Source organism: Equus quagga, chromosome 8 (assembly GCF_021613505.1).
Source record: "Equus quagga isolate Etosha38 chromosome 8, UCLA_HA_Equagga_1.0, whole genome shotgun sequence".
Lineage (NCBI taxonomy): Eukaryota > Metazoa > Chordata > Mammalia > Perissodactyla > Equidae > Equus > Equus quagga.
The window spans coordinates 84,719,173-84,732,770 of record NC_060274.1 but is presented as its reverse complement, the minus strand read 5'-3'; the positions used below and the strand labels follow the sequence as shown (position 1 = coordinate 84,732,770).

Here is a 13,598-nt window from a genome sequence, read left to right as displayed (position 1 = left end):
GTGTGTGTGTGTTGTGTGTATATTTGTATGTGTTTGTGTGGTATGTGGTGAGTGTGAGTGTGTGTGCATGTGTCTTGCTTGGCTAATTCTAGTGCGAGATTGACAAATTACAAAGGGTTATTTCACCAAGTAAATGGGCTCCGCTAACTTCTCTCTTTCTCTCCCTGTGGCATTTGTGTTTGTTTCTTTTCTCCTCAGATCATAGGGGGCTATGCAGCATTCCTGTACCAAATTGGCTTGTTGGATGAGAAGCAGAGAAAGTACTTCCAGAAGCAGAGCGATGAGTGCGTGAAATTCATCAAGCAGGAGAAGTGGTCTCAAGCCTTTGAAGTGAGTTCTGGGGCCTGCGCTGCCCTGGAGCAATGAGAACCATCTGAGGAGGGTCCTAGGAGCTCGATGGTGCTCAGGCTCTTTGTTGTTGTTCGAGAAGGTGTATCTGTTATGCTGTCCAAGACCAGGAGGCGAGACGAGTGGCTCATAATGAAGAAAAGACCTGTCCGGGTTTTTTTGAATTTACTTTGGCTATATTTTAAACCTGAGATCACCTCAGGGTGTTTATCTAACTGTAGTCTTTCGTTAACTATTTTGATTTCTTTCAATGCTGTGTAGGCCCTAAAGGCACACCCTATCGTAAGGAAATCAGAAGAAAGGCACCCTAGAAAGTGGATGCATATGCTTCAACATATGCTCTAAACCCTTCCAAAGGGTAATATCCACACACAGGGTTTCAGCTGGAGAAGTGACCACAGTGTATAACAAATGTCACATGCTCCTCTATGTCAGGAACAAAGACTATTAAATGTAGTAATTTAAAACTTCTACAAAGAGCCATTGGTCTTTGTAAATATCATCACATTGCTCCCCTAAAACTGAATTTGAGAATTGAGTAATACGGTTGTATTCTTCATCTTTGGTTTTTTTTTTTTGGTTATTTAAAATTTAAAATGTAAGACTATACTAAATATTAGGATACAGGAGGCTGGGTGGTTTTCTGGTTTTGCTGTTTGTTTTGCCAGTGCAGACAAAGATCACGTGTAAACAATCTTCCTTAGGGGGTTTTTGCCACCATTACCATAGAGCCACCATGTTTGACACATTACTAAATGAGGCAAGGATTGAATTTTGAGGCCTTTAATCTTTTTGTTATTGGAAGCACATCCTATAACAATTACCTAATGGCGTTATTGTTATTAAGGCTGAGGACTAACATTAAAAATCTTCTAGGCACTGCAGGTCAGCATGTTCAGATCAAAGCAGGAGACATACAAACTAGGGAGAAGGAGGGTGACATAAAGTTATGCTCCCTTTTACAAGTAGCGTGCCAGGGCACTACCTGAAGCCCCTCAAGACAGAGACTGCCCTTGTGATGAATTCTGAGAGCAGCAAGCTGTGCAACTGGAGCGAGCTCAGGAAGTCCCCAGCCATTCTGCAAGATGCTAACAGTCTCCCCTTCCCTGTGTCAGGACATCTGACATGGCTGCAAAGTGTGGATTCAGAATTTCTTGTGCGATTATAAATGCAAAGGAAGAGGGATCTTATCAGGGACATGTAAGACCATTCTTCAACTTGCAATGACAGTATTTTCAAGACTGGTTTTTGGGCTCTCCTGTGGTAGGCAGAAAAGGTGAAAACTAAACGTTTAGAATTTAGAATTAATACCAAATTTTACATTGCATGAGAGCAATCTGCAAATGAGACATTTGATGTCTTTTTGAAGAAGCATACAGAATTAAGCAGTGTCAAGAGCAAGAAGATTTGGTAGGCCCAAAAGGAAAAAAAAAAAAACAGAAGGATGTCTGTGGAGCATGATGCAGCCACATAAGCACCCATAGGATTAGTGAAACTTGAAAAATTCAGCTATTTTCTGTATTCAGAGATACAAGGTTAAATGGTGTCTCTCCCAAACCATCACAAAACGAAAGAAGAAACAAACACCAAAAAAAAACACCAAAAAACCCTTGATGGTATGGAGTGTCTCTGTGACCATTGGTCCAATATCTTGAGTAACGAATGAAAACATAAAGACCTTTACTTTTTCAAGGGAAATAGATAAAATGATACCTAAGAAAGTAAGTAAGTAGTGGTAAAATGTGTTTGAACGGATGCAGTAGAAGACTCCATGAAATCTTGAAACCCAAGAGAATCCAAATGTCAAAATCTCAAGCTTAAATAATAAAGCCTGTTTGATGTTCTGATCCCCTAAAATGACTTAGTTAATCAAAGAGGAGTAACTCAGAGCTCGTGGGAACTTTATCGATCATCTTCTCTCCTTACACACGTGCACACATGCACATTTCACTGATGAGGATGCTGAGCCTGGAGGGTTGTCATCAATTTTGCCAAAAGCCACATAATAGATGGTGGCAGGCCTAGGGCTGGAAATGTTCCCCCTGATTTGCACTCAGTGGTAATTTTCAGGCATTCTATAAAAATCCTTGGACATTGTAGAGATTCTGCAAGATGCACAATGGCCAGTCTCTGGTCCTGTGTTGTCTCCTATCCTTGACAATGTTCTGGATCATAGAGTTCTCTTTGTGAAATAAGTTTTGACCAGAAACTAGATTTCACAGGTCTTGACTGCCCACCTTATTTGTTTGACAGCAAATCATTTTTGACTCTTCCTGAAATCAAATCCATTCTCTTTCCATTGGTGTTGAAGATAATTTCTAAAGGTGAATTCCAGAATTGCTGTATACATCCGGGACCATTGCTAGCCTACAGTGTCCCCTCTGGATGGACAAATTAGAAAAAGACATCTCTTCTGGGCTGACATAGTCCTGTGGGTTCAGGATTGGGAAGCAGATGCCGCCATTTGTGAAGATAAAAAGTGGCCATTTCTCCAAACTTATCCAGGTTGGCAAGCAGAACTGGGGCTGGTTCTCTGCCCCTTCTCCCCTCTCAACCAGGCACGCCCCTGTAGCGCACAATCTGCAAGCCAGCTGCAGTGGCCCTGAGCAACCACAGCATTGCTAAGGCATAATTCTTACCCACCCTACCCTCATGTTCCACCGTGATGATCCTTTTAATACTTGGTCCCTAACCCCATGGCAAGAGTAACTTGGATAAGTTAAGTTGCTTCATGTTTGAAACAGAAAACTAATTTAATAAGATAATGAAACCTTATATTAAACCGAAAAGCGTGGCCAGAAAGAATTGAAGACCGGGAGACACTGCAGTCTGACTGTTGGGGCGCCAGGACGTGCCCCAACCTGAGCATGTAGGCTGCAGAGTCATCGCCTGAGTTTGAATCTCACCTCTGACATTGTTAGTGAGGTGTCCTTGACAAGTGGCTTAACCTCTATGTGCCTCAGTTTCCTCATATGTAAAATTAGGATACTAATATCTTACCTTGTAAGGAACCTAAATTCATACTTGATAGTTTTGAAAATGTGCTGAGTTCATTTCACAAGAGCCCCTTACAACTCAGTGTCCTCATCCGAACTCCCCAATGTTCTCAATCTCTTCCATGGCTATTCCTTTTATCTTCTTGCTCTACCCAAAATCTGCTTCTCCTCTGATGTTGCTGCTTCCCTTGCAGCCCTCTCAATTTGGGGTGTTTTCCCTCTTACCTACTTTGTAGCACTTGGTTTATAGGTAGAGTGAGTGTCCTCCTTGCTCCTCATTGCTGTTCCAGATCATGTTCCCTGCCTCCTAAAGCATTGAGCTTTGAATCTCATGTCCTCACATGGTACCACCCACCCCTGCTTGTTGTAGTTGTCTACCAACCCCTTGCTTACTCCTCATTCTCTGAATATTTTAGCTCCTGTCTCACTGTCACTCTCTCCGGCATCACTCTTTTTTTTTTAATTTTTGTTTTTATAGCAGTAACATTGGATTATAACATTATATAACTTTCAGATGTACATCATAATGTATTTCGAATTCTGTGTAGATTACATCATGTTCGCCACCCAAAGACTAATCACAATCCATCACCACACGTCTGCCTAATTCCTCCTCTCTCCCTCCTCCGTCCCCCCTTTCCCTCTGTTCCTATGTGTTTGTTTGTTGTCGTTTTTATCTTCTACTTATGAGTGAGATCGTATGGTATTTTACTTTCTCCTTCTGACTTATTTCACTCAGCATAATTCCCTTAAGTTTCATCCATGTTGTCACAAATGGCTGGATTTCATCCTTTCTTATGGCTGAGTAGTATTCCATTGTGTATGTACACCACATCTTTATCCATTCGTCCCTTCATGGGCACCTAGGGTACTTCCAAGTCTTGGCTATTGTGAATAAGGCTGCAGTGAACATAGGGGTGCATGTATCATTATGCATTTGTGTTTTCAAGTTCTTTGGATAAATATCCAGCAGTGGAATAGCTGGATCATATTGTAGATCTATTCTTAATTTTCTGAGGAAACTCCATACTGTTTTCCGTAGTGGCTGCACCAGTTTGCACTGCCACCAGCAGTGTATGAGAGTTCCCTTCTCTCCACAGCCTCTCCAACACCTCTTGTTTCCTGTCTTGTTAATTATAGCCATTCTGACCAGAGTGAATTGATACCTCACTGTAGTTTTGATTTGCATTTCCCTGATAGTTAATGATGTTGAACATGTTTTCATGTACCTGTTGGCCATCTGTATATCTTCTTTGGCGAAATCTCTGTTCAGATCTTTTACCCATTTTTTAACTGGGTTGTTCGTTTTTTTGTTGTTGAGACGTATGAGTTCTTTGTATATTTTGGATATTAACCCCTTATCCAATATATGGTTTGCAAGTATCTTCTCCCAATTGTTAGGTTGTCTTTTCATTTTGTTGATTGTTTCCTCTGCTGTGCAGAATCTGGCATTGCTCTTGTCATTATTCCTGGTGATTGCAGTATCCACGGTGAAGATCCTTTTAATATTTGGTCCCTCAGTGCCTTAGTCTCCTCCCTTTCAGTGATTTTGTTCTCCTTTTTACCTTAGTGGCTCATTCTCATTATAGCAACAACAACAAAAAGCCAACAATCGCTTCACAATCTCAGATTCAAACATCTTCCTCCAACTGCCACCTCCCAGTTCACTTCTGCAAATATACCAACTCAAACAACAATCCTGCAACCCCATTAACTTTCAGTCCATTGGTCCTACAATGTCTTTATGATCCCTAACCCCCTCAAGTCTTAATTTCTCTAATTACCCACCTTAAATCCAAGGCCAGTCGTTTGCATACATTCCCAACCTTTGTCCCCTTCGTACTTCCTCCATCTCCTTTGGCCAAACTACAGTCCTGGCTAAATGCCCTTCTCTACCACTCCGTGCCTGCCTCCATACCGCTGACAACGACTAGAGAAAAGCACACAGCTGTGCTGACGGCTCTTACCCTCAGCTGATGAAAGTTAGAAGTCCGAGGATAACTTCCACCAGCTCCCAGCACCTGCATGTATGTCGTATCCTCTGTCCTCTCTCCTCATACTGTGGGTGAGTGATCAAGGATCCATGTTATGGCAGCCTTTCCCTCCGAGGCTCACTCCTGTAGTCAGGGCCTCTGAGCTCGCTGTTCCCTCTGCCTGGAATGTTTTCTCCCTAGAGGTCCACATGGCTCGCTTCCTCCCTTCTCACAGGTCTTTACTCAAATGCTACCTTCTAAGTGAGACCTCTGTCTCCTCCTCTGTGCAGTGTCCCATACACTCACGCACACACACATGCCCACACGCACCCATGACACATCCTACTCCCCTTCTCCTCTTTAGTTTTTCCCTTAGCACTTATCACCTCTAACATACTGCCCATGTTACCTGTTAATGCTTGTTTACTGTCCCTCTTGAGAAGATAAGCTCCCCAAGGGAGGACTTCTGGTCCGTCTTGTTCACTGCTGTTTCCCCAATGCCTAGGACAATGTCTAGCCCAGAGGAGATGTGCAATAAATGGTTGTTGAATGAAACAATGCAGGAGTGAAAAAGTTATTGAATAGATGAAATGACAGATGCCTGTGTATTTTTACCCACCCTGATGTTTTCTTTCCTTCTTTCTCCCTTCTCTCCCCACCTAGGTACTGGATAAACTACTAGATGGTGACGTAACAACTGAGCCTTCTTACTTCAGGAATGTTACAGGATGTTCTAATTACTATAACTTTTTACAGTGCACGGTACTAAGAACATTTCAAAAACCATAATAGCATTTGCTTAAAACTTTTGGCAGAACCAAACTTCCTCCAATTTGGGAAATATTATAGCTGACTCTATACTAGACAAATATGTCCAAACTGTGTTGCATTCTTTGGTCTACTGATCTGTAGGATTTTTTCCCCGCCAATGTTATATACATGATAATCTGACTGTCGAGAATGTGTGATATTCTGGATAACTCGAAACAATCTCTGATTAACACAGTTTCCCCCAAATAGAGCTTGTATACAGAAGTGGGGCCAGGCTTGCAGTTCTGGGTGTCAGGTCCCAGAGCTCCTAGCCTGCAGTGAGTTTCTTGAAAATGCCCACATTATTTGTTCTGTTCTTAAGACAGCTTGAGTAATCAAAAGCACCAAAGCCTTTATGAAAATATTTGCTTTGTTTTACTTTTAACTTAAGATGTCTTGTACATTTAATATGGCCCTCACTTCAAGCCCTCTGGAATATTTCTCAAAGTATTCAAGTAGTTCCTTCCATGAAAGTAGGCCAAGGGTGACGTCTTTTGTGTAAATTAATCAAATAAGACAAAAGGAACCCAAGGAGGCATTTGGATTTGTATAATCTTTGTCTAGTGTATATGAGAATGCATTCTGTTTTTAAAATTGCCTTATTTATGAACTAATTTGTAAATAAAATATAAAGCTAATTTCAGTGGAATTTGCCAGCCCTGTGGTTTTGGATTTAGGTACTACCAAGATAAAACATATGGTAGGCAAGAGAGAAACAAAATGTGTGATTACATTTTTTTCTTTACAAAGTAATGTATTCGCAGTTAGCAAAAATTGTTGATGATGCACAAAATTGTTGACTGCAAACTCTGGCAGTTTTTTTTACTCTTTTGTAACTTTTTTAAAACTGAATTTACTCCTTTTTTTCTTTTAGTATAATGAATATTGCAAACACTTTTATGCAATTTTTTAAAATAAGGCTCAAGGACACCTTGTTTTTGTTTTTGTTTCGTTTTTGGTGAGGAAGATTGGCCCTGAACTAACATCTTTGCCAATCTTCCTTATTTTGCTTGAGGAATATTGTCATTGAGCTAACATATGTGGCAGTATTCCTCTACTTTGTATGTGGGACACCACCACAGCATAGCTTGATGAGCAGCACATAGGTCCACACCCAGGATCTGAAATAGTGAACCCTGGGCCGCCAAAGTGGAGTGTGCAACTCAACCACTATGCCGCCAGGCCAGCCCCAAAGGACACCTTTTTTTTGGTCTTCTGTCCTTCATAAAGTATCATCTGTTTTAACACTTAATTTGTTTTCCCCCTTAGATTATGGTCACCTGATTATTTCATGAGTGTAGTTTTAATAAACAACAGAACATGGAAAAGAATCCTCAGCTTTTAAACCACCACGCCACCTGCCCCGGCCCTTTTGTGGTCCATGTGGGCTTCTTTCCATAGAGCCTCTGACAAGGAGCAAATTGATTTTGATAATCTCACCTCTTCCATTTTCCCTATTTTTGTCTCAAATGAGCTTGTTAATTGGAGTCACAGATTGCAAAATACTAATTTTCAAATAGGAAAATTCAGCATTTACAAATGGGATATTGGCTCCAAGAGGGTCAGATCATCCAGATTTGTTGTTGGTAAAGTTTAAATTTCCTCAAAACCCTCAAGTTAAAATTTTCAGAGTGGAGACAATAGTCACATCACATCTTGTTCAGTGTGGTATGTTAGGAGAATTTTGACGTTTTCCACAGTGTGCTATCCCGCCACCCAGCCATTGCCTCTGATATCTTTCTGTCGCTCTCTTCTGCCAGGAACCTGAGGACCAGAGTTACTACGGGAAGTTTTTGTCCCTCCCAGAAGTGAGACAAGCCATCCATGTGGGAAACCGGACTTTTCATGATGGATCCACAGTTGAAAAGTACTTGCGAGAAGACACTGTAAAGTCAGTTAAGCCGTGGTTAACTGAAATCATGAATAATTACAAGGTGAGAGAGTTACTTCAATTACTGTCTATTTCAGGAACTTTTCAGATTACCCAGAGCAGATGGGACTTTCTTTTATTTGTAATTTGACTCCTGCCATTTTTACTTGTAGTATTTTACAAATCTAAGTAACAACCCCTTCATTGATTTCTTTGAATTAAAAGTTTTCTTTTTTTCCTTCTAATTAAGTCATTTTTCCCCCTGATAGTTCCTTAAAATAAAATTCTCTTTGGCACATGCCATCTCTCATCATTTCTTGAGAAAAGAAGTATAGCAGAGCCGAGACGATGACTGGCCTTGTGTAAGCCAATTTTCCCTTATTATTTGCTTTATAATATTAATCCCAGTGAAGTCAGGGATAAATGAAATCAACTGGTTATTCCAAAAATGGATTTTGCCTATTAATTGTATTCATTCATGTTACTCACCCAGTTTTTTCAGTATCTGCTTTAAACCAAACACTACTAGGCTGACAGGTTGAAAGGATGGGTGAGAAAGTGTCTCTGTTTTGAGGTGTGTAAAGTCAAGCACCATGTTGTCTGATGGAGATGCCCTGCCCGCTTTGCTGCTGGAGGTATCAAGGGAAAGTGAAATCGTGGAAAGGAAGCCCTGGAGTGACAGTTCAGGCAAAGGAGACATGGACCCTAGAACTCTCACCGTGAGGGCAGGACACCAAGAGCAAGTGACAGAGGGAAAAGTCAGCCTGTGCGTGCCTTTCCCACTACTCTTCTTCTCGCCTCTTTCTCTGATCCTCCAGGGCTCTTATCATCTGTCCTAGGCTTGGTCAGTGGGACAACTGCAGGATAAGTGTGCTAATGAGAGAGGAGACCGCCACCTGAGGTCATCCACTTCCTCTCTCTATCCTGGCAGAGGCCAGAGTCATGTTTGGGCAAAAACAGGGCAGCCTGTGGCCAACACACCTTTGTATGAATTTTAAAGAGGCGACCTCTCCTCAAGATGCTTTATTTCCATTTGTCAAAAAATTGTCCTAATATACCACTTTTATTTGAATCAGAGTTTTTACTGCCATTTTCTACCATGAGGAATGTACATTTCTACAACATCTGTGTTAGAAAGAGTGTCCCTTGGCATGGTTCAGAGTACAACCTTCAGTACTGGCTAGGGAGTCCCTGGCCAAATGCATCCTTACTAGATTGTGTTTCAGAATATACCAGACCTAGAAGGCCCATTTTCTGGTCCTGCCTCTAGTATAGAGTTTGATCCCTAGACATACAACCTTTATTGAAAAGAATCTAAGGTCAATGGCATGCAGAGTCTACAAACCCATTATAAACCTGCAGAACCTGATGAAGTACTTTCCAGGAAAGAAAGAGTCTTAACTAGCTGAGGTCACAATTTCAGTGCTCCTTGTCTTTGTCTGTCGGAGAAATGTAGTTCTTAACGTCTGCCTGCTTAGAACCTTCTCTGAGCACCTTGATAAAGCACTGCTGGTTTCTCTGAGCTCTCAGATCATGTTGTCTCTACTGTTGTGCTCACACTAGCACACCGTACTGCCATCATGGGCTGTCAGTTCTAGCACCAGCCTGGGGCACATGTCAATAACGAATGAATGAAAGAGTGAATGAATGAAAAATGAGTTCTGTAAATTAGTGGGGTATCAAAAAATGTCTAATAAACTTGTCCATAGTCCATTAGATATTTATTATCCACAAATTTGTTAAACCAAGTAGAGCTTATTAGCACATGTGTTTTCAAGACATAAACAATGTGCTATGATATAATGTTAAGGAATGCCAAGTGGGTTTTTTGGTGGAGAGGAGAGGAGGAAGTTCCCACATACATTTTTTGTGTGCTTTTGGGAGATAAATTTTCTCACTGTATAAATTTAATGAGAATATGATTCTTTTCTCAACCAAGTGAGGATAGGGTGGGACATACAGCTCACCTGATGATATAAACTCTCCTGATATTGGCTAATCGCCATAGAGCATCCACTTAATTGATAAAGAAGAATATGTTGATGAAAGATGATCATGCATTTTGATATTTCAACATGATGGGATACTTGATGTTTCCCGTGTGTCCTAAACCTACCAATATGAATTCCAATCAATAAATAATAAGAATATTTTCTAAACTTTTAAACTCTGCATCAGTTGTCAGAAAAAAGAGAATAGATTAGTGGTGCAGATAAACCAAGTTTCCATAAAGAAAGAGAACTAAGTGTACAGTCAGTCTGAGTGCAGAGCAAAAAGTGGCTGCTACGAAAACAGACTTCAGATTCATCGCTACAGCTGGCATAGCCCACAGGGCCACGATTATCTTTGGCTTGTCTGTTAATGGTGGTGAACCTCAATGTATATGCAGTGGAATCAGAATAATCTAGTTGGCTTAAAACATTAGTGCTCTCAAAGTTATATTTATGTAAGACTCAGTGCTAACTTGTCATAGAAAATAGTTCACGTTTCTATCCATAGGAACATGGAAGTCTTTTTCTTAGATTCATTTTAGCCAATGTGGAGCATCTCTGATGGGCTGAGGAAGACCTTTGTCAGTTTCTGGGAACTAATAGAACTCCTGTGGTGCATCAGTTTCCATGTGGACTGCATGAAAACATAACCCTTTTCTTGTAGTGACCTGTAGGGTATGTGTACTCAAAGGCACTCTCTTTTCAGTAATTTCAGATATTTGGGTGGTAAATTGAAACATTGTATTAGCAGTTTCCAAAATAAGTAGAATAAGAAGTAATCCCCTGGGCTATTGGAATTTTACATGAGTAAATCAGATCACAATATTATCAAGATTTTTAGGAGTCAGCTTGGATCATAGAGCATGGTGGTTATGAGCATGGATTCTCAGGTTAGACATTTTGAGTTTGAATTCTGGTTCCATCATTGCCTGGCTGTGTTCCTTTGGGGGAGGATACTTAACTGCTGTGTGCTTCAGCTTCCTCATCTGTGAAATGGGAATAATAACAGTACTTATAGGCGAGTTCTTGTGAGGTTTAAATAGAGTATGTATGTAAAACACTTAGAACAGTGACCGGGATCTAGAAAGCGCTTGAAAATATAAGCTATTACCAATGACATCCATGAAAGTTTAGGAGAAGTCTTTAAGCACCTTCTGTATACAAATGTTATACAAGAAACCCTGGAAAACAAAAATGAAAAATACTTGACCGACTGCTAGTTTCCAGTCAGCATATAAGGAGCTGAGAAGCTACCACTCCATCCTAACAGCAAGTAAAAAGCTGAACAAACTGAAAACTCAACTGCTCTTCTTAGATCTTTGAGAGAAGTGAGGTCCCAGAGTAAACCACTTCCCCACAAATTGGAGAGACAGACAGGTGGATACAGAGAATCCCAACTTATCTGAGCAGAAACCCATGAGCAGAAACCTCCGCAGGAACCAGTGCCAGGGGAGGAAAACCTGAGCTCTAATTAACGAATTACTGGAGGTGCAGTGTGGACAAGTCTGAGTTAGAAACACCGAGGCAACCCAGTTTAATCTCTAGGAGTTCTACAAGATCCTCACGATGAATACTGGAGAAAAATCCCCTCTGCTTCGGGCACAGAGAGGTAAAAAGTAGCCATTTTGAAACACACCAGAGCATTCCGTTTTTCTTAGCAAGACCTGCCCTCAGGAAACTATTTCACCAGAGCCTATCCCGCTGGGGTTTTATCTGAGCCTAACCCACCCATGGGAAGGGGAGTACTCAACTTCAACTCTAGCCTTCCACGTGGGGGAAGGAAAACACCCAATTCCAGTTCCCTCTAGCCACGCTGTCCCACCTAAAAGGAGGAGGGGGAACAACTGGAAGGCACTAGTGAAGTTCACAGTCCAGGGGCACAGGCTCCTAAAAGACTGAGACCTAATTGCGGGACTACAGTATGCTTCTGCTCCCCTGACCCCTTACTACCATCTGACTAAGGGATTATTTACCACAGTTCCCTTTATCGAATGCATCATGTCCATCTTTCAATGCAAAATTGCCAGGCTTACTAAAAACCACAGAACACAGTTTAAAAAGACTGAACAAGGCGCCAGCCCAGTGGCGCAGCAGTTAAGTTCACATGTTCCACTTCGGTGGCCCGGGGTTCGGTGGTTCAGATCCCGGGTGCGGACCTATGCACTGCTTGTCAAGCCATGCTGTGGCAGGCATCCCACATATAAAGTGGAGGAAGATGGGCACGGATGTCAGCTCAAGGCCAGTTTTCCTCAGCTAAAAGAGGAGGATTAGCGGCAGGTGTTACCTCAGGGCTAATCTTCTATAAAAGAAAAGAAAATGAGGTTGCAGGGGGAAGACTGAACAAGCATTAGAACCAGAGTCAGATATGACAGGAATGTTGGAATTATCAGACCAGAAATTTTTTAAAACTATGTTTAATATGCAAAGGGCTTTAATGGAAAAAGTAAACAACATGCAATAACAGATTTATAATGCAAGCAGAGAGATGGGAATTCTAAGAAAGAAAAAGAAATGCTAGAAATCAAAAACACAGCATCAGAAATGAAGAATGCCTTTGATGGGCTCATTCGCAGACGGGACACGGCTGAGGAAAGAACACTGAGCTTGAGGATATGACAATAGAAACTTTCAAAACTGAGAATCAAAGAGAACAAAGACTGAACAAAAACAGAATAGAACATCCAAAAACTGTGGGACAGAAGATGTAACATATACATAATTGCAATATCAGAAAGAAAAGACGGAGAGAAAAGAGCAGAAAGAAAATTCAAAGCTATAATGGCTGAGAATTTTCCCAAGTTAATATCAGACACCAAACCACAGATCCAGGAAGCTCAGAGAATACTGAGCAAGATAAGTGCCAGAAAAACTACACCAAGGCATGCCATATGGAAACTTTAGAAAATCAGAGATAAAGAAAAATCTTGAAAGAAGCCAGAGGAAAAAAACACCTTACCTATGGAGGGGTAAAGATGAGAATTATATCCAAATTCTCCTCAGAAACCATGCAAGCCAGAAGAGAGTGGAGTGAGAGAAGAAAATCACCAACCTAGAGTTCTGTGCCCTATGAAAATCTCTCTCAAAAGTGGAGGAGAAATAAAGACTTTTCAGACAAACAAAAATTGACAGAATTTATTGCCAGTTGACCTGCCTTGCAAGAAATGTTAAAAGAAGTCCTTCAGAGAGAAGGAAAATGATATAGGTCAGAAACTCAGATCTACATAAAGAAAATAAGAATATTGGAGAATGAATAAGTAAAGATGACATGATCATCTATGAAGAAAATCTGAAAGAATCAACAAAAAAAACCTCTTGGAACTAATAAGTGGTTATGCAAAGTTGCAGGATACAGGGTTAAAATACAAGAGCCGATCACTTTTCTGTATACTGGCAATGAACAAGTGGAATTTGAAATTAAAAACCCAAAACGATTTACATTAGCACCCCCAAAGTGGAAATACTTAGACATAAATCTAACAAAATATGTACAAATCTATATGCAGAAAACTATAAAATTCTGATGAATGAACTCAAAGAACTAAATAAATGGAGTGATATCCCTTGTTCATGGATAGGAAGACTCAATATTATCAAGATGTCACTTCTTTTC

At 40.8% G+C, this 13,598-nt stretch overlaps 1 protein-coding gene across 1 annotated transcript in view; it reads left to right on the top strand.

The window, feature by feature from the left end:
* The window catches only part of CPVL (carboxypeptidase vitellogenic like), a 136,355-nt gene that overhangs the window by 64,903 nt on the left and 57,854 nt on the right, over positions 1 to 13,598 (top strand). Inside the window, exons 9-11 of the mRNA XM_046668830.1 lie at positions 199 to 330; positions 5,981 to 6,079; positions 7,888 to 8,061. Of these exons, the coding sequence (XP_046524786.1) occupies positions 199 to 330; positions 5,981 to 6,079; positions 7,888 to 8,061 (405 nt within the window). The remainder of the gene's footprint in view (positions 1 to 198; positions 331 to 5,980; positions 6,080 to 7,887; positions 8,062 to 13,598) is intronic.